Consider the following 19,240-nt stretch of genomic DNA (forward strand, 5'->3'; position numbering starts at 1 on the left):
CAGGAGGTATTTAGAGAAGGGAGGAGCTGAGACAATCTAGAACTGTGCTGTCCAGTAGCCCCATATGGCTATCTACATGAATTAAAGTTAAATAAAATTTAAAATGCAGATCCTCCATTGCACTCGCCTTTTCAAGTATTCAGTATCCGCATATGATGAGTGGCTGTTGTATTGGACAGAGCAGGTATGGAACATTTCCGTCATCCCAGAAAGCTGTGTTAGACTCTGGAAGGAGAAAGCGTGGCTTGATCTGGTCTTTGAAGGCCTCCCTATCTCCTTTCCTTGCTTTATTTTTCCCCATAGCACCTATCACATTCTAATAGAGAGAATTTGTTTATTTTGTTTTCTGTCAGCCATCACTAGAATATAAGCTCCTTCTGGTAGAGACTTTTTCTTCCGTTTTGTTCCCTGCTTTACACCAGGGCCAAGAATGGTGCCTGGCACGTGGAAGATGCTCAGTAAACACCCGTTGATTGGATGAATGGACCTCTTTCTCTGAGCATCCTTCTCACTCTCCATCTCTGCCCCCTTATTGTCTGGTGCCTGCACTGTCCTAGGTCTTGGGATACACACATGAACAAGACAGTGTTTTCCTAGCAAGGGCGTGGTGAATGAATTCATTGGTTTGACTCACTTGGGGGCAGGTTCTGGGCTTCCCTCTAGAAATCAGCTTAGCATTTCAGCACACCTCTGAGAAAGACCTCTGGGCAGATTTGCCTTTCTCTAAATGTCCAGGCTCTGACTAGGGCCCCAGGGGAGGCTCGACCTCACCAGAGAGTGCAGTGAGGCACCCCACCAGGCCGCCGCATCCTGACCCGCTGCCCCTCTGCGTGCAGCGCAAGGCCATCGAACGCTTCTGCAGTGAGGTGAAACGGCTGTGCCACGCTGAGCGGAGGAAAGACTTTGTCTCTGAGGCCTACCTCCTGACCCTGGGCAAGTTCATCAACATGTTCGCAGTCTTGGACGAGCTGAAGAATATGAAGTGCAGCGTCAAGAACGATCACTCTGCCTACAAGAGGTCAGGGCCCCTCCCCCTCCCCCATCTTCCTGGGCCGCTGGCCAGTGGCCAGTGGGAGGAAGAGGACAGAGCCCTCCTAAGAGTCTCCTTCTCGGAACTAAGCTAGCCAGTCCACAGACACAGTGGGGTTGGGGGCCTGCCTCTGTTTCTGCAGTTTAAGGAATAAGGTGCAGAGCTGAGTTTTGGAGAGCTGGGTCTTGGCAGGATTTTCTGTCTCAAGGTGGAATCAAATCCTCATTTGCCCCACCTGTGGAGCAGCAGCATTTTCTGTGTCCCATGCAGTCTGAGCTTATATTGTGATTAATATAATCATCAAATGGTCACAGGAGTCATTCTCTGCAAGGATCAGAAAGCTAGTTCAAACTGCTTATGTAGAAGAAGAAACTGCGTTGGCTCCCAGCACAGAAAAGTCCTGGTCAGCTTGATCCAGGTACTCAGGTGATATTGTTGGTCTGGTTCCCTCTACCTCTCAGCTCAGCTTTCCTCAGTATCAGCTTCATTCTCAGGCAGGCTCATGCCCTGTGTGGCCTCCAGCAGCTGTAAGCGTCCCGCCAGCCAATGTAGCGACCCCAGCTCCTAAGGACGGAAAGAATGCTCCTCCTTGCAAATACTTTTGCAGAAGCCCCAAGGAGGATTGTCATTGCTCCAGCTTGGGTCATGTGCTGATCCCTCCATCAGACGCTGTACTATGTATGTGTATGTTGGGGCGGTGCTGATGGGAGGGGTGCTCGTCCTTGGGGTCAGTTGGAGGTCAGTGTCAGCTCACAAGAAAAAAGGACTGAGGGAGGCGGAGGGGTCCGTCCTCTCCAGAAATTTGGATACAGCCACCCAAAAGTGGGGGAGGGCAGGCGAAAGCAGCCAATGTACTTTGTGTTGGTTGAGGCTCAGATATGCTCCAACGTGTCTGTACACATCTCTTGGGAAGGATTTTCTGTGTCACTGCTGAGGAGGGCCCCCCTCCGGAGCCACATCCTCCCAGGGCTCCATGGCAACTGGAGAAAACAGACAACATACCTCACCGTTTCATCCTCCTGAGTGAATTGAAACCTGGGAGTACCCAGAAGACAGAGCCCCATTCAGAAATGGCAATTTTACAAAGATTCCATAGGCAGCTAGCTCATGGTACAGTATCTTCCCCACAAATTCTCCCCAGATATGGCCAACTACTTCCATCATGGTCACAGCCGACATGCTCTGTGGACCGGCTAGGGTCACGAGCAAGACAGGTGTCTTGTCTGTGTTCCATGGTCCATCGTGACACTGGCTGCATCACCTCCACCTCCAGGTCAGGCTAGAGAAGTCCCAGTGCTGTGGTTTTCTCCCTTTAAGTCCCGCTGTGTTCCCCACACCCATCATCCCTTCACCTGTAATCCCGTCAGGTTAAATAGACTTTGGTTTTCCATACAATGTTTAGAAACATTGAGGTTTTCCTACAAATAACATAATACGCAATGAAAACAAAACATCCTGCTGCCTGCGATTCTTCTCCATGACTTACCGTGCAGTTTCACTGGAGGTCACTGTGAGGCACAGGGATGCCCGTTTCGCTCTGTCCTACCACAAGCTGGTTGACGGGATGCTAGCTGCCCTTAAACTTTCCTGGTCTTTGAGCTCCAGTGCATTCTTGCCTCCTAGTTTCAGATACCCTTATTACAAGGGTGCAGACACCTCCTAATGAAATGACTCCAGAACACGCTCTCCTTTGATGTTAGAGTCACTTGTGATGTTCAGAGCCCCTTAACCTCAGGGACAGTGTATCCGGGTTGGCTGAGAAATGGGGCCCATGAGGCCCGGCTGAGGCCGGCTGTGCTTGAGCGTCCCTCTCTGCAACACCCCGTCCCAGGGCGGCGCAGTTCCTGAGGAAGATGGCGGACCCCCAGTCTATCCAGGAGTCACAGAACCTGTCCATGTTCCTGGCCAACCACAACAGGATCACCCAGGTGATGGCAAACCCATGTTAGTCCTGGCCTGGCATCCCGTGACGCAGGCCAGGGCCTGGAGGTTGGGGCGGGGGGCCCACGAGCAGAGGAGCTCTGTCCAGGTCATCCGTCCCCTTTGCCCTACTCAGGCTTTAAGCTGCAGACTTAAGTCTCCCCTCCCAACCACAGATGGCCCTTTTCACCCTCTCCGGAGTTTGTTCTCTGAAAACCTTCTAGCCAGTGTTCTGCCTCTGCATCGGTGTAGATTGAGAGCTTGGGTTCTGGAGTTAGACCGCCTTGTTTTCTCATCCTAGACGCTCCACTGACCCACTGTGAGGCCTCGGGCAAGGTCTAAGCCTCAGTTTCCTCGACTGTAAAATGGGGCTGTTGTTTTGCCACTCATAGGACAGTGGTGAGAAATAAATGAGATACTATGTAAAAAGCCCTTAACGTGTAGAGCCTGATAGACAGCAAGGACATAAAAAGGCGTAGTCATAGTTGCTGCCGCCGCTTTGCCAGGGTATTCCCACGCAGCTGTGGCTCTCACGCTCTGCCTGACTTAAAATAACCTGTCTTGTGCATCTGTCAATTCAACCTAAACAGGCACCAGCAGGAATGTCAGCAGGACCCAGGCCTGAACTTGAGAGGGGCCTTCAATCTTCAAAGGGTTTCCGGGCTAAAATCTTTCTCAGGGCTTCACTGGGCCTTCCCTGCTCTGTGTTACCTGCAGAAGGCTCCTCAGTGTTGAGGCTTCAGGTTTTTTCCCGGGGACCCAGCCCCACGCCTGAGCCCCATGCACACCCTGCCGTGGGCCAGTGTGTCCCTTTGGAGACAAGGGGCCTGGGGTGGAGACCTCAGGCCTTCTTGTACAGGAAATGTCTTTGTACTGCTGTGTCCTGCCAGGAGGGAGACACCTGCTGGCCCAGCTCTCCTCCACTGGGCTTGGTCTTCCCACCATCATCTGAGAAGACGTCTTGGGCTCAGTCCACACTGTCAAAACTAAGCTGAGATTACCACGGGCCTAGCTGAACTGCTTTCAGCTCAGCCCAATAAAGCACTTTCTAACCATCAGAACTGCCGGGAAATACAATGGAAGGCCCCAAGGGGAGCAGGTCCCTGCCATGGGGGATGTGCAGGAACTCTGACCAACCACTGTGGGCACGTTGAGGAGAGGCTGCAGGCTCCCCTCCACCTGGGGCAGTCAGTGAGGCCGGGCACTGTCCCAGGGCCCAGCGGTGGCCCATCCTGGGTGGTGTGTGTGTGAGGATGCAGGACAGTGGCTAACCGGGTGGGGGGGGCACTGCTGTTTAGTGTCTCCACCAGCAACTGGAAGTGATCCCAGGCTATGAGGAGCTGCTGGCCGACATTGTCAACATCTGTGTGGATTACTACGAGAACAAGATGTATCTGACCCCCAGTGAGAAGCACATGCTCCTCAAGGTACAGCTCCCTTGGTCACACACCCCAGGGCCTGGGCTTGCCCTGTCACCTCCTTCTTATTTAAAATCATTTGTTTTTAATATTTCTTTCTTCTTACTTAAGCACTGATACAGATCTTACTGCATATAGTGTTTTGTAACCTGTTATTTGCCTTGAATATGTCATATACACCTTTCCAGACATCATTAAGGCTCTTTCTACAATGTGATTTTTTTTCTTTTCTTTTCTTTTCTTTTTTCTTTCGGTACGCGGGCCTCTCACTGCTGTGGCCTCTCCCGTTGCGGAGCACAGGCTCCGGACGTGCAGACTCAGCGGCCATGGCTCATGGGCCCAGCTGCTCCGCGGCATGTGGGATCTTCCCGGACCTGGGCACGAACCTGTGTCCCCTGCATCGGCAGGCGGACTCTCAACCACTGTGCCACCAGGGAAGCCAGTACAATGTGATTTTTTAATGGCTGCCAAGTATTCCATTGTATGGGGACATTGTTATTTAACAGATCCCCTGTGGTTGGATATTTGTTTGCTAAACTGCATTGAAACTCTGTAGAACACCTTCGTGTCCATACTCTTGTTAAGCCAGACATCCTGGAGGAGAAAACTGCCAACTCAAGGGGAAGGCAGAATCTTCAAACTTTTGCTGTATTTTGCCAAATGGGTCACATTTGTTTCATCAGTTTACAAGTTTCATTTTTTAATTGCCAAGTAATTTTTATTATTGTAGAAAATCTGGACTATACAGAAAAGCATTAAAAAATTAAATCTCTTACAATCTTTCCATCCAGAGATAACACTTTTAGCATTTTGATGTATATCTTTTTCGTTTTTTCTGTGCTGATATATTTTCATATGTATGTAATTTACATATGCAATTTACATAAATTTTGTGCGCGTGTAATTTTTATCCCACGTCATTAAATGCATTTGGAAGATTATGCAGCCCTTAAATAATGTTATATGGATGAGCTTTAATTCCTTTAGCCATTATTCTATCGTTAGCTGCTTAGATTATTTCTAATTTCCCTCTGACAACAATAGCCCGGAAATGAATAATCTTCTCCATATTCATATGCATCACCCCTTTTGATTCGTTTTTCCCCAGAACCTCCCCTTTCAAAATTCCAACGCTGGTTTGACTTTTTTTTCCTCTCCCTGTCGCCTCCTGCTGTTTCAAGAATCCCAGCCCTGTTGGTGTTCCCTTCTTAACATTTCCATAACATCTCGAAGAAGCTTGCAGGACAGTGTGGCTTTGTGTCTTGTTCACTCTGGCTTGCTCTGCACAGTCAGAAATCCAGAGAAGTCACCCAGAGCTCAGCAGTCTCTCTCACCCCCAGTGCTATGCCTGGGCAATTACCATAGCTCTGCCCAGAACTGCTGCTTCCACTAAGTAGGTTGCTAAACCCCAGTCCACCAAGCATCCTTAGATGCTGCCATCAGATTCTCAGGCCCTTCTTTTCTCTTGCCTGCTTTTAATCCTCCCACGCCTCAGCTTCCCAACCTTCTTCCCTCTCAGTTCTCTGCCTCCTCAACCTGGACTCCTGCACTGCTCGTCTCTGCAGTTTGTTAGTGAACTCAGATGCCACCAGGGAGCGCCTTCTGCCTTAAATGGAAAAGTCTGGTGCACACCCTGCGGAACTGCAAAATGCAAACGCCCATCCTCTAGTCCACTCCCGTAGGTGTCAGACGTGACTTATCCCCAGTCACATAGCAACTGTGTGCTGAGGGAAGCTGCTTTCAACCTAGCTATTCAGGCCTCCTCAGGCTTGCTGTACATTTGACAAAAAGAGCAAAAGAAGCCAGGAAAGTATTATATGGACTGGAATATCAAGAATCAGCCTGTCGACCTGCTTATAGGGCATTGTCAGGCAAAAATGTGGTCTTTTTGTTAATGAAGTCACCAGTGAGATTCCTTGGGAATCTTTGTTGTAGTTTCCTTGGAGAAAGGGGTGAATAGTTTCACATCCATTTACCATCTAGTGAGTATTCGTCAAGTGCCTGCGATGTGCTGGGGCCCAGGGATGCAGCGACAGCACCACTCAGTCCTTTCTCTCAAGAAGGATCTAAGTGCCGACATGTTGTTGTCAGATCCCGGTTCAGATCCTGTCTCTGCAGCTTACTAGCTGTGTGACCTTGGCAAGCTGTCTAACCTCTCTGTGTCTCCAATTCCTCGTCCGTAGAATAAGGTTATTGTGTAGAACTTGACTCATAAGGTTGTTGTGAGAATGAAGGATGACGCCTGCTAAATCCCAAAGCACAGACTCTGGCCCATGGGGGAGGACTCAAGAAGTGGCCGCCATGGTAATATATGAAAGAGTCCTCTGCATTTCTTCACAGAAATCAAATTTCTGGTTGAAAGTAGACCTATGGGTCTCTTCCCCCCCCACCTTTTTTTTTTTTTGAAGACACATGGGTTTTTGTCACACAGTGTGTCACTACAGGGGATGTGAACACAGACACAGATCTGCTTTTTTTGGTTTTTTGAAACTTTTCCAGTGGATGTGACTGGCTTCTGGCTCTGCCTCTTCTCACTCTAGGTCATGGGTTTTGGTCTCTACCTGATGGATGGAAATGTCAGTAACATTTACAAACTGGATGCCAAGAAGAGGATCAACCTCAGCAAAATCGATAAGTTCTTTAAGGTCAGCACCTGGGGCTGGGGTTGGGCAGGGGGCCAAGGGGTGGTCTCTCTGGGGAAAGGAATGAAATGAACCAGCAAGTAGTGGGGCTTGTTGACTGAACTGTAGCTTTAAAGACCCCAAGAGGAGGAGAATAGAATGTTAGGGCCTCCAGCTGCCCTGGGTAGAGGAAGCTACACTATAGAAGGCATGTGCCTGAGTCTCAGGATTCAGCTGGGATTCGGCCGGGAGGCCTTGTGATTCTTTCCGCATACTGCTTTTTCCCTTTTCTGAAATCCCTTGCCATCTAAAGAAAGAGGTGCATCCCAGAAGACAGAGCCCGCTTTAATTTTCAGTATATATTAGAGCCCACAGAAGCAGGAGGAATAAAGACTGGATTTTACATTGATTCACATTCGCAAACGCACAGCCTCTCCTGGCCCACCAGAGGCCCCTCACTCTCCGTGCCTCTGGGCAGAATGCCTCATCAGCGTCCAGCCCACAGTCAGTCCATCCCAGTGCCTCAGAGATTTGATCTTCTGCCCCAAGTCTTTAACAATAAAACCTTGTGGTTTGCCTTTGAGGTTTTCGCAAAGGGGTTTTCTCCTTTGGAAGTGAATTCCATGATGTCGATGTATTCTAGCATCAGGCATTTCAGGCCTGGAGTGGAGCCTCTGAGGTCAGACACGGGAAAACCAGGCTTCAATTAAAAGTGGAATCCCTCAAAGGTGTGGCCAAGCCTGCGTCCCACCGACTCTTGGAGGTTAAGAGGGAAATAAGTCACCAGAAGGCATCCTGTGGCTGGGCTTGGCTTCTTTTTGAAGCTGAAACTTTGACTTTTCTCTGGAACTGCCCGTAGTGAAAACAGAGCTCATCTTGGGAGAACTGGCCAAATCTGCCTCTGCCTTAGATCCGCATGAATGAGATGGGGGTAGAGTGGAAGACCGCAATCTCGCCTCACAAAGACCTGGGTTTTAGTCTCGCTCTGCCATTTCATAGCTGGGTGACTTTGGGAAAGTCACAGAACTTCTCTGAAACTGAGTTCCCTGGCTCGAAAAACAGCAATGCTAAGGGTGTCTACTTTATGGGGTTCCCTTGAGGATTCAGTGGGATCACATAGGTCAGTCAAAGCCCTGGGTTATAATCCCAGCTCCTTAGCTTCTAGGAGTGATTGAAAACAGTCACTTCAGCTGGCAAAGCTTCAGTTTGTCCATCTGTTAAATGGGAATGATACTAGTACTGACCTCACCCAGTTATTCTGTGGATTGAAATACTGTTTTCTGATTTGCTTAATAGACTATTTTTTAGAGCAGTTTTAGGTTCACAGCAAAATTGAGCAGAATGAACAGGGATTTCCCATATACCCCCTGCCTCCACTCATACACAACCTCCCCCATTGTCCAAACTCCCCAGCAGAGGGGTACGTTTGTTATAGTCCATGAACCTACATTGTTGGCACATCATTATCACCCAAAGTCCGTGGTTTGCAGTAGGGGTAACTCTTGGCATTGTGCATTCTGTAAGTTTTGACAAATGTATAATGATCTATATCCACTATTATGGTATCATACAGAATAGTTTCACTGCCCTAGAAACCCTCTGGTTTTGAAGGGCTTGGCACAGTGCCTAGTGCCTAAGAAGCAGACAGAAAATACCAGCCTCCTCGCCATTACTCCTGGTCTTCGGATGGGAATCGTCTGCCCTTTGGTGTTAGGTGTTAAAGGTTTCAATCACTTCCCGTTGTGGAGTTTCTCAAGAAGGTCATGCCCAGCCAGTGGCATCTGGGCACCCACTCGCAGAGCTCAAAGCAGCGAGGATCCTCGAATCCAAGGAAAATTAGAGCAGAAAAGACCCTGCCCTGGGAGGCAGACCATCTGGTCCTCATTCTTCATCTGTTCTGCCTGCTGGGTAACCTTAGACAAGTCACTTTGCCTCTCTGGGCTCAGTTGCTGGAACATAGGGATGGTTGGAGGCACGGGAGGACCTCTACTCTGGCTGGGGCTCTTTGTGGTTCCAGGGTCACATAGTAGCATCTTTGGAAGCAGAAACTGGGGGTCATCCCAGAGGCACACACGGAGGCCTGTCTCCCCCGGCGGAAGGCAGCCACCTGGCCCCTCCCTCCGTGTCTCACGCACTGTATTTGCTTCCTTTGCAGCAGCTGCAGGTGGTGCCCCTTTTCGGCGACATGCAGATAGAGCTGGCCAGATACATTAAGACCAGTGCTCACTATGAAGAGAACAAGTCCAAGTGAGTGCCTGCCGTAATGTCTCTCGGCTCCCCCGAGGATGCCCAGCCCGGGCAGGGGGCTGAGGGGCCACTTCAGCCCCTCCCCCCTCCCCAGAGCCCTGGGCAGGTGGATTCTGTCCAATCACTGGCGCCTGGCAGAGGGGAGCAGTGGATGGTGCTCTGAGCCCTTTTGCACCTGCCCTTTGCTGCCAGGGTTCAAAAGTGCTCAGAGCACAGCCCCGCCCTTTCTCTGTTCCCGTGGTGGCCCACACCGCCTGCAGGGGAAGGGCAGGAGTCCTCCTTCCCCTGCGAAGGGGGAGGAGTGACCAGCCCTCAGTGGTCAGGCAGAGCGAGATGGCCTTGTTCTTCATCACACTGGTTCTCTCTTCAGGTTTTGTGTCCATGCAGTAAGTATGCCGTGGAGGGTATTGTTCCAACGGTTCCAACTGTGAAGCGGGTTGACGACCTCTCCTTATGTTGTTTTATAAACCACCACTCTAGGTGATCTGAGCTAAGATCTGGGGTGTCAGCGCCTCATGGAAGTTGGGGGACATTCGGCTACAGTCTTGGCCACCCCTTTGATCTCTGGCCTTGTTAAGGAGGTTTCTGCCTGCATTTCCATACAGAGTGGAGCCGACCATCCTTTAGTCAGGGGTGAGGGTATTAGGGCCTTAAAAGTATGTAAATAGAGTGTCCTTGAACTCCACCAGCTTTGAGCCACAGCAGGTGAGTCTTGCCAGGGAAAGCCGGTTTAAGTCTTTTCATAACCCGGTGGCTGCTGGTGTACGAGGAGGTCTTTCAGGAAAAGCATGGAGTCCCGAATGCTGAACTCATTTCTTCACTTTTCCCTGCGTGAATTCTCGGCCACCTGAGGTTGGTTGGGAGTGGTGATGTGACCAGGATGGTGGTCAGAGGTTCAAGTGATGGTGTCCCCATCCCTACACAAGGACCTCAAAAGGAAAGTCATGCCAAAGTACAGGCATGAGGAAGTCTGTCACCATTCTGAGTATTCTCTGGAGCGCCCTTTCAGAGCTCCTTTTGAAATAGTAAATTCTCTCTACAACGCATATCTGCTTTGTTTGGTGTCCATGCTAATCTGTCCACTGGGTCACCTGGCACCGGATGGTAGAGGACAGTGAACGGGGTTGTCTTTTTTTCTCTTGGGGAAGGAGAGTGAAGATTCTTATTCATTCATTTCCTCCCCAATTTAGGATGTTCTCCCAAAGATCTCTTTCAAAAAAGTTGAGGAAAGAGTTGAGGAGAAAGAAGAGAGGAAGGGGGAGAAGATGAGAAAGAGAGACTTTCAGAATGGCTGTGGTTTTCCTCTCCATAGAGAGCTTCCGTGTTTCCTCTCCATAGAGAGCTCGCTGTTGAAAAAGAGGCACAATCCCTTTAGTTTTCCCCAGTCCCGCCCATAGGCCCCCTCCAAAGACAGCTTCAACCACAGGACGTAGTGCTGCCGGGGTCAGTAGATAGGTTTGGGAGGTTGCCCACCTTGCTTTTTCTTTGCTTGGATTCCAGTCCTTTGCAGCCCTAGAGAGGCTGCAAGTCCCTCCCCGCTCACGTGACTGGTAAGTACTGTGGACACCCGTTATCTGGAAAAGCATGCGATTGGGTCTTAGAGGAGGCCAGCCCCAAGCAGGAGGAGAAAAGGCTGTTCCGTTCAGCCTGCAGTCCCCACAGCGGGATTTAGCAGGCACTCTTGCTGGTAGCTGGGACACCTCTTGGTCCACCCAGGGGAGCCGGCCACGTTGGCCAAGCACCAGGAGCAACTAGTGAATGGAAGGAGCCTGCCCCACCCAGGTGCCTAAGGCCAGGACCCACTCTGACCCCCCTGATTTTCTGCCCAGGTGGACGTGCACCCAGAGCAGCATCAGCCCGCAGTACAATATCTGCGAGCAGATGGTTCAGATCCGGGATGACCACATCCGCTTTATCTCCGAACTCGCTCGCTACAGCAACAGTGAGGTGAGTTCGCTCTGGCTGCTGGGATGGAGGCCCGTGTGGGCCCAGGGTGGGGAGGGGTGAGGACCGGCCAGAAAAGAGGTGAGATCATGGAGAGTGGAGGAGTAAGGGAATACACACTGGTGGCATGGATTTTAGAGCCAGATGGAACTGGGTGTGATTCTGGTTCTGCTGCTGACCTTCACAAGTTATTCAACGTCCCTGAGCCTCAGTTTCCTCATCTGCAAAATGGAGCTAATAGTATCTGGAAAGGTTCATTGAGAGGATTAAACAATATGATGCATGGAAAATGCATTGTGCCTAGCAACTAGTAACAGCCCAGTAATCGTTAGTCTGTGTATGATCTAAACCATCTCCACCCTGGATGGCAAGAGAAACAAAGTTCTGAACAATCATGGTGATAACACCATCTAAATATTTTTAAACTACAATTATAAATAATCATTGTAATAGGCCAGAAAATACAGTTAGCAGCAAAATAAGGTCATAAAAATCTCCTGTGATGATCCCACTAATTACATTTTTACTGGCACTGGATTTTTCTTTTCTTCCTTTTTTTTTTTGGTAGGGAAGCATGATCGGTGCACAAACCTCAGGAAAAATACAGATAGGCAGAAGGAGGGAAAATCAGTCATGTAAAATCCTTCCACCCAGAACCAACTATGATTAACATTTGGATGTATATATCCTTCTGGATCTCTTTCTGTATAAACGCTTCTAATGAATATATATGTTGGTTTAATAAATATAGGTCTCCAGATTTGAATTCCCTTAGTACCTGGAGCTCCTGGAAGACTCTGCACTACCACGCATGTGCCCACTGGCTCCACCATGTGGCCGATGGCCATAGTTACGCTTTCCAAAACCCAAACTAGGGAAATGTCTTTGATCCAAGGGCATCATATTTGAAATGAGAACAGCCAGATAAATGCAGGTGGTGTGGTCATTAGATGAGTGGCCCACATTCTCAAGAGGGCTTCTGGTGGACATGGACCAGGGTCAAGCCCAAACCTTTGACTTCCTTAACTGTATGTGACAATGAACTGAACATAAGCTAGGGGAATAATTTAAGTGCTGGGGACCCCTTCATTCCTTGTCCAGTTTTGGTATGATCTAAGAATGAGTCTGGCTCAAAGCTATTTTTAGAATTATACAGCTTATACATGTGTATGTACAGACCATTCTCAGTATTCACAGCAGTTATATTCTATAAAGTGGCCGTCAACACTAAATCAGCAAGTACTGAACCATCACTCTTTGAGAAAATACAGGGGTAGGTTCCTGTGAGCTTCCGATCACAGTGTCTCCATCAGCTGGTTTTTAATATATAACCTTATTTTACATGTGCTTCTGCTTAAAGACGCCTTATGTAATATATATTGTTGATTTGTTGGCGTTAAATCACAGCCAACAACACTATAATTCATGCCTGAGCAAAGCTTATCTAAAATACATATTTTCTCCATAATGCCCATCACAGCCTCCTTTCTCATAGGGGCATAGACAGAGCATCAGCCCTGTGCTTGGGGGCCATTTAAAATAATGAAATCACCATTAAAAAGTATAAGAATGAGGAAAATGGGGCACTAAATAGACCAGGAACGGGACACTTGTGTACAGTAGGAGCCGAAACGAGAGCAGAGAGTTGCCTTGTTCAGCCTCAGCTGGGAACATGACTCAAATTTTTTCCCACTCTGCACACGTCTGAATCTGACCATGAAAGCACTGCAAGGATTGATCTTGAGGTTACAGATAAATTTTAGTGAATAGGGAAATTCACAGATACAGAATCCACAAATAATGAGGACTGGCTCTATATGTATATCTATACACATACACATATATACACATATATCTATGCATACGCACAGTATACATACATACAGTATTTCACGGTGGAATATTACATGTTGAAATAGATGTTTATCTTCACCAGTGCTTTTCAGTCCGTGAGTCATTTCTAACTGAGTTGTGAAATCAATTTAGTTGCTTTCTAATTAGCATTTTGTTATGAAATGGAATAAAAAATCAGAGGAAATCTCAAGTATTGAGCATAAAGTTGTTTCGTGAAAACTGTTCATGCCTATATTGAATACCTCTAAGTAGGTACGTGTTCCTGAGTTAGTAGACAGTATGCACTTCCTACTGTATATCGCAGACCCAAAAGTCTGAAAGGTGCTGTGCTGCAGTCAACCAGGGTCGTTGTGAGTGGGCGCCTGGCGTCACACCACCTGAATTTGAACCCTCAATCATTTACAAGGCATGTGGCCTTTAGCAAGGCATTTGTCTGAGCCTCAGTTTATCTGTCAAGGGGTATAATAACAGCACCTCCCTTGCAGTGTTCTTGGGGGAATCAGTGAAATAAGGTAGAAAAGTGCCAGGTGCGTCGACAGTGAGGGTGACAGCTGATGTTCCCCAGGTGGTGACGGGCTCCGGGCTGGACAGCCAGAAGTCGGACGAGGAGTACCGCGAACTCTTTGACCTGGCCCTGCGGGGCCTGCAGCTCTTGTCCAAGTGGAGCGCCCACGTCATGGAGGTGGTAGGTGTCGCAGGGCAGAGGGTCTGCCCCTTCCCGGCCCCCTCCATCCTGAACTCTCTGTTCACTTGGAATCTGTCTGCGCCTGCCTCTCTCTGGCACTCTATTTTTTAAACAGCTTTATCAAGATATAATTCACACACCACACCATTCACCCATTTAAAATGTAAATTTGTTAATTTTTAGTATATTGCCAGTGCCGGGCAGCCGCAGTCAAATTTAGAACATTTTCATCACCTCAAGAAGAACCCGGTACAATCACCCCCTATTCCCTATCCCTGCAGCCCTAAGCAGTCTCCTTCTGTCTCTATGGAGTTCCCTATTTTGGCTGTTTCCTATGAGTAGAATCGTATCATATGTGGTTTTTGTGTCTGGCTTCTTTTACTTCACATGTTCAAGGTCCCTCCATTGTAGCACAGATCAGTACTGCATTGCCTTTTATGACTGATAGTCCGTTGTGTGGACTCACCCAATTTGGTTGATTCATTCACCTGCTGATGGACGCGTGGGTCTCTCCTCTCACCCCAGTACTCCTGGAAGCTCGTTCACCCCACGGACAAGTTCTGCAACAAAGACTGCCCGGGCACGGCCGAGGAGTATGAGCGAGCCACCCGCTACAACTACACCAGTGAGGAGAAGTTTGCCTTCGTCGAGGTGGGTGCTGACTCCCTGCTTCTCCTCACCCCCCCCCACCCCCGAGGCTGCTCCGTGTCAGCAGCCGTAGGGCTTCCTGGAGGGGTGCTGGGCCGGGCGGCAGCCATGGACCTCCTGTGCATGCACTTCCCTGCCCCCTCCTCCCACCCGAATTCATCTCTGCCCCAAGTTGTTCTTTCAGAAGCGGTGAGAAATGCATTCTGTTCTTAGAATCCCAAAGAAAGAGGCACTCCATTAGACCAAACAGCAGGGACAAAACACGTGGCCAAAAGAGATATAACAAATGCCCAGACTGAGGAGTGGTTGGAGAACTTCAGATCGAAACTAAGATGAGGTAGAATGCTGACCAGTCAGGATAGTAAAGATCTAGTAGATTGGTGATGTCTGTTGCTGGTTGAAGTGGGATGTAGACCTTCTCAGGCCAGTCCACATTTTACAGGCTTTCTATGAGGGCAAGCTGATCATCTGTATTCGGATTTTTAACGGGCATACCGTTTGGCACATATATATCTCAGGGAAATAAGCCAACGGTGCCGAGACATATATAACAGACATTTATTGCCGTATTGTTTATAATGCCAAAATATGTGAAACAACTGAAATGTCCTTCAGTACGGACCAGGTAAAATAAATAAAGGTACAGCTATATCATTGAATACTATGCAGCTACTAAAATGGATGTACTGACATGAAAAGATATACACCGTATATTGTTAAGTTAAAAAAGAAACAGGTTAAAGGGCAGCATGTAAAATGATGCCATTTCTACCAAAATTAATATACTTTTGCACATTTGCTCAAAATGGAAGGACATAAGTGTATATGTTTATATATACCAAACCATTAACAGTAGTAATTTCTAAAGGGAGGATTCTACTTCCTGCTTTATAACCTTCTGATTTGGTTTTTTTGTTTGTCTGATTACAAAAAGATATGTCTGTGAGGGTGACGGAGCTCATTCTTGCTGGGTTATGAGTGACAGCTTCCTCTTTCATGACTCTCTGAAACCTAGAAGTCAGAGACCTGGATGCTGCCCCCGGACCCTTCATCTCTCTGAGCCTCAGCCTCTTTATCTATAAGATGGAGCTGATTATCTTTACCCACTTCCATCCCAGCATTATTGTTGAAAATCAGTCATTACCAGAGATAATGATGTAGATGAGCAGTGAAGGCTATAAAGCGTCATACACATTAGGGGTTAGAGTTGCTCTTTAGCTGATCTCCAGGCTGTACTTTAAAGAACTGAGGCTCAGTGGGGTCATTTCAGGCAGGTACGTGTTCCTGAGTTAGTAGACAGTATACAATTCCTACTGTAAATCACAGACCCAAAAGTCTGAAAGGTGCTGTGCTGCAGTCAACCAGGGTCGTTGTGAGTGGGCCCCGGGCGTCACACCACCTGAATTTGAACCCTCGATCTATTACAAGGCATGTGGCCTTTAGGAAGGCACTTGTCTGAGCCTCAGTGTATCTGTCAAGGGGTATAATAACAGCACCTCCCTTGCAGTGTTCTTGGGGGAATCAGTGAAATAAGGTAGAAAAGTGCCAGGTGCGTCGACAGTGAGGGTGACAGCTGATGTTCCCCAGGTGGTGACGGGCTCCAGGCTGCACAGCCAGAAGTCGGATGAGGAGTACCGTGAGTTTAAAATGTAAATTCATTAAGTTTTAGTATATCGCCAGTGCTGGGCAGCTGCAGTCAAATTTAGAACATTTTCATCACCTCAAGAAGAACCCGGTACAGTCACCCCCTATTCCCTATCCCTGCAGCCCTAAGCAGTCTCCTCTGTCTCTATGGAGTTCCCTATTTTGGCTGTTTCCTATAAGGAGAATCGTATCATATGTGGTTTTTGTGTCTGGCTTCTTTTACTTCATGTTTTCAAGGTCCCTCCATTGTAGCACAAATCAGTACTGCATTCCCTTTTTTTTTTTTTTTTTTTTGCGGTACGCGGGCCTCTCACTGCTGTGGCCTTTCCCGTTGCGGAGCACAGGCTCTGGACACGCAGGCTTAGTGGCCATGGCTCACGGGCCCAGCCACTCTGTGGCATGTGGGATCTTCCCGGACCGGGGCACGAACCCGCATCCCCTGCATCGGCAGGCGGACTCGCAACCACTGCGTTACCAGGGAAGCCTGCATTCCCTTTTATGACTGAGTGATAGTCCGTTGCATGGACTCACCCCATTTGGTTGATGTGTTCACCCGCTGATGGTCATGTGGGTCTCTCCTCTCTCCCCAGACAGATTGTAATCACACTTGGCATTGAGCTGAGTGGTCCTGACCTCCTAGCACTTCCATTGCAAATAGTCAGCCTGGAAGACAGTTGCCCAGTCATCACTGGGCGAGAAAGTCCTCCTCAAGCCTATTTATATAAAATGAGACTTTCAGTCAAAGAGGACATACAACTTTGTAAAACTGTTTATACCTTTCTTTCTTTAATAAAAGCAATACGTAGGCACCATAGGTAGTTTAGGAAATGCTCCTCTCAACCCCACTCCTACACTCACCTTCCCACAGTCTCAGAAAATCATCCAACTACAACCACCAGTGGCATTTTCTGTATTTCCTTCTAGTCCTTACTTTACATTGAGAGGTTTTATAATTTTTATTTTGTTAGTAAACCATGTAAAAATAAATTTAAGAAAAGTAATTCTGGGGGGTGCAGTGGTGGTGGTGGGATGAATTGGGAGATTGGGATTGACATATATACACTAATATGTATAAAATAGATAAGTAATAAGAACCTGCTGTATAAAAATAATTAATTAAATTAAATTTTAAAGAAAGAAAGAAAAGTAATTTTACGTGGCATTAAACAACACTAAAACAAGGCAAAAATATTACAGTAACCTGCACCACCTCACTCCTCCCTGAGTCCCAAAATAGGAAACATCTTTTCACCTTGTCAAGCTATTTCTTCTGGTATTTATCTCTGTACTTCCACTAACAGCCTGATGGGCCTGTTCCCTGGTTTTTCAATTTATGGCATTTTCTATTGATTTCGTACTTTGGGAGAAAACAGTTTAGTTCTTTCATCTCTACCTCCCATTTCCACCCCCAATACACCCAATTCCTTTCTCCTATCTTCCCAAAGTGGCAATTTAACACTTTTTGGTTAAATTAACAGTTGCTCTGTATTACTATAACTGAGTAACTGTTCATTGCTGAGTCATGTGGTCTAATATGAATACATCTCTTTTCTGGCACAGCTTTTGCCTTTTTGTTTGATAAGTTTTCTATGATCCAATAAAAAAGGAGCCCTCAAACATACCAGTGTAAAACTTCCTACGAAAGAGCTAATCACAATCATTATTTTATGAATTTTATTACTCTTTTTTTTCCTTGGAGCCATTCCCGCTGAAGCCCCTTTTCCTTCTCTCCAATCTGAACTGATTTGTCTCTAGATCTGTTGTTCAGTTACTGATCTGAGATATCTCATCATCATTACCCTGGGATTCCCTTTGTCCCTCTCCTGTATTGGACCCCAGGGCTGACTCTCTCTTTATATTGGTGGAGTATATCCTCCAAAGCTTTCTAAGAAAGGGATTATGGAGGAAAATATTTCTGAGATCTTGAATATCTGAAAATGTTTTACTTCTAAATTCACTCATAGTGAGTGGCTAGAGAGTTTTAAATTGTAAATAATTTTTTCCCAAAATTTTGAAGGTATTATTCCATTGTTCTCTAGCTTTTAGTGTTGCTGCTGAAAAGTTGGATTCTAGTCTAATCCCTGTTTCCTTGTTATTTTTTCCTCTGTATAATTTTTTAATAATCGCATTATTGAGATATAATTTATATATAAACAAATTCACCCTTTAAAGTGTACACTTATTTTTAGTATATTCAGAGCTGTGAAACCATTACCACTGCCTAATTTTATAACATTTTTGTTATCCCCCCAAAAAAACCCATACCCATTAGTGGTCATTTGCCATTCATCTCTTTCCCCACCAGCCTCTGGCAACCACTAATCTACTTTCTGTCTGCATAGTTTTGCCTCTTCTGGAGATTATATTTAAATGGAGCCATATAATATGTGATCCTTTGTGACTGGCTTCTTTCACTTAGCATGATGTTTTCAGGGTTCATCCATGTTCTAGTATATATCAGTACTTCATTCCTTTATGATTGAATAATATTCCATTGTATGAATATATCATATTTGTTTATATATTCACAAATTTGGGTTGTTTCAACTTTTTGGCTATCATGAATATGCTGATATGTACATTCGTGTACAAGTATTTGTGTGGAAATGTGTTTCATTCTCTTGTGTATATACCTAGAAGCAGAATTACTGGGTCACGTGGTAACTCTACGTTTAAAAATTTGAGGAACTGTGAAAATTGTTTTCCAAAGCAGCTGCACCATTTTACATTTTCACCAGCAGTGTGCGAGAGTTGCAATTTCTTCATATCCTTGTCATCACTTATGGTCTTTTTTATTTTAGCCATCCTAGTTGTGAAGTAGTTTCTCATGGTGGTTTTGACTTGCATATCCCTAATAACTAATGATATTGAGCACCTTTTCATGTGCTTATTGGCTGTCTGCATAGCTTCTTTGGAGAAATGTCTGTTCAGATTCTTTGCCCATTTTATTTTAGGTTATTTGTCTTTTTATTTTTGAAGTATAAGAGTTTTTATATATTCTGTATCAGAAAAAGCTAACTAATTTGCCATGGTTACCAGGAAAATAGGGACTGTTTTCTAAAATGCAGCCACATTTATGAGCCAAAATGAAAAAGAGGAAAAAATTTTATTATGCATCTTGTTTCCCAGAGCTGGTATATTTAAAAATATATCAATATTCAAACACCAAAAGAAAGAGTTTTTATATATTCTGGATACAAGTCCCTTATCAGACATATAATTTGAAAAA

General features: G+C 46.6%; 1 protein-coding gene across 5 annotated transcripts in view; it reads left to right on the forward strand.

Annotated features, from left to right (window-relative positions):
• Nucleotides 1–19,240, forward strand: part of CYFIP2 (cytoplasmic FMR1 interacting protein 2) — a gene marked incomplete at its 5' end in the record, with an annotated part of 114,207 nt that overhangs the window by 11,004 nt on the left and 83,963 nt on the right. For all 5 annotated transcript variants that reach the window (XM_082651299.1, XM_082651300.1, XM_082651302.1 and 2 more), the window contains 8 exons: nt 837–1,018; nt 2,862–2,958; nt 4,249–4,377; nt 6,909–7,013; nt 9,145–9,236; nt 11,066–11,183; nt 13,600–13,719; nt 14,245–14,370. In XM_082651299.1, coding sequence (XP_082507425.1) covers nt 837–1,018; nt 2,862–2,958; nt 4,249–4,377; nt 6,909–7,013; nt 9,145–9,236; nt 11,066–11,183; nt 13,600–13,719; nt 14,245–14,370 — 969 coding nt within the window. The remainder of the gene's footprint in view (nt 1–836; nt 1,019–2,861; nt 2,959–4,248; nt 4,378–6,908; nt 7,014–9,144; nt 9,237–11,065; nt 11,184–13,599; nt 13,720–14,244; nt 14,371–19,240) is intronic.

The sequence above is a fragment of the Grampus griseus genome (genome assembly GCF_964374135.1).
Source record: "Grampus griseus genome assembly, chromosome: 3".
Lineage (NCBI taxonomy): Eukaryota > Metazoa > Chordata > Mammalia > Artiodactyla > Delphinidae > Grampus > Grampus griseus.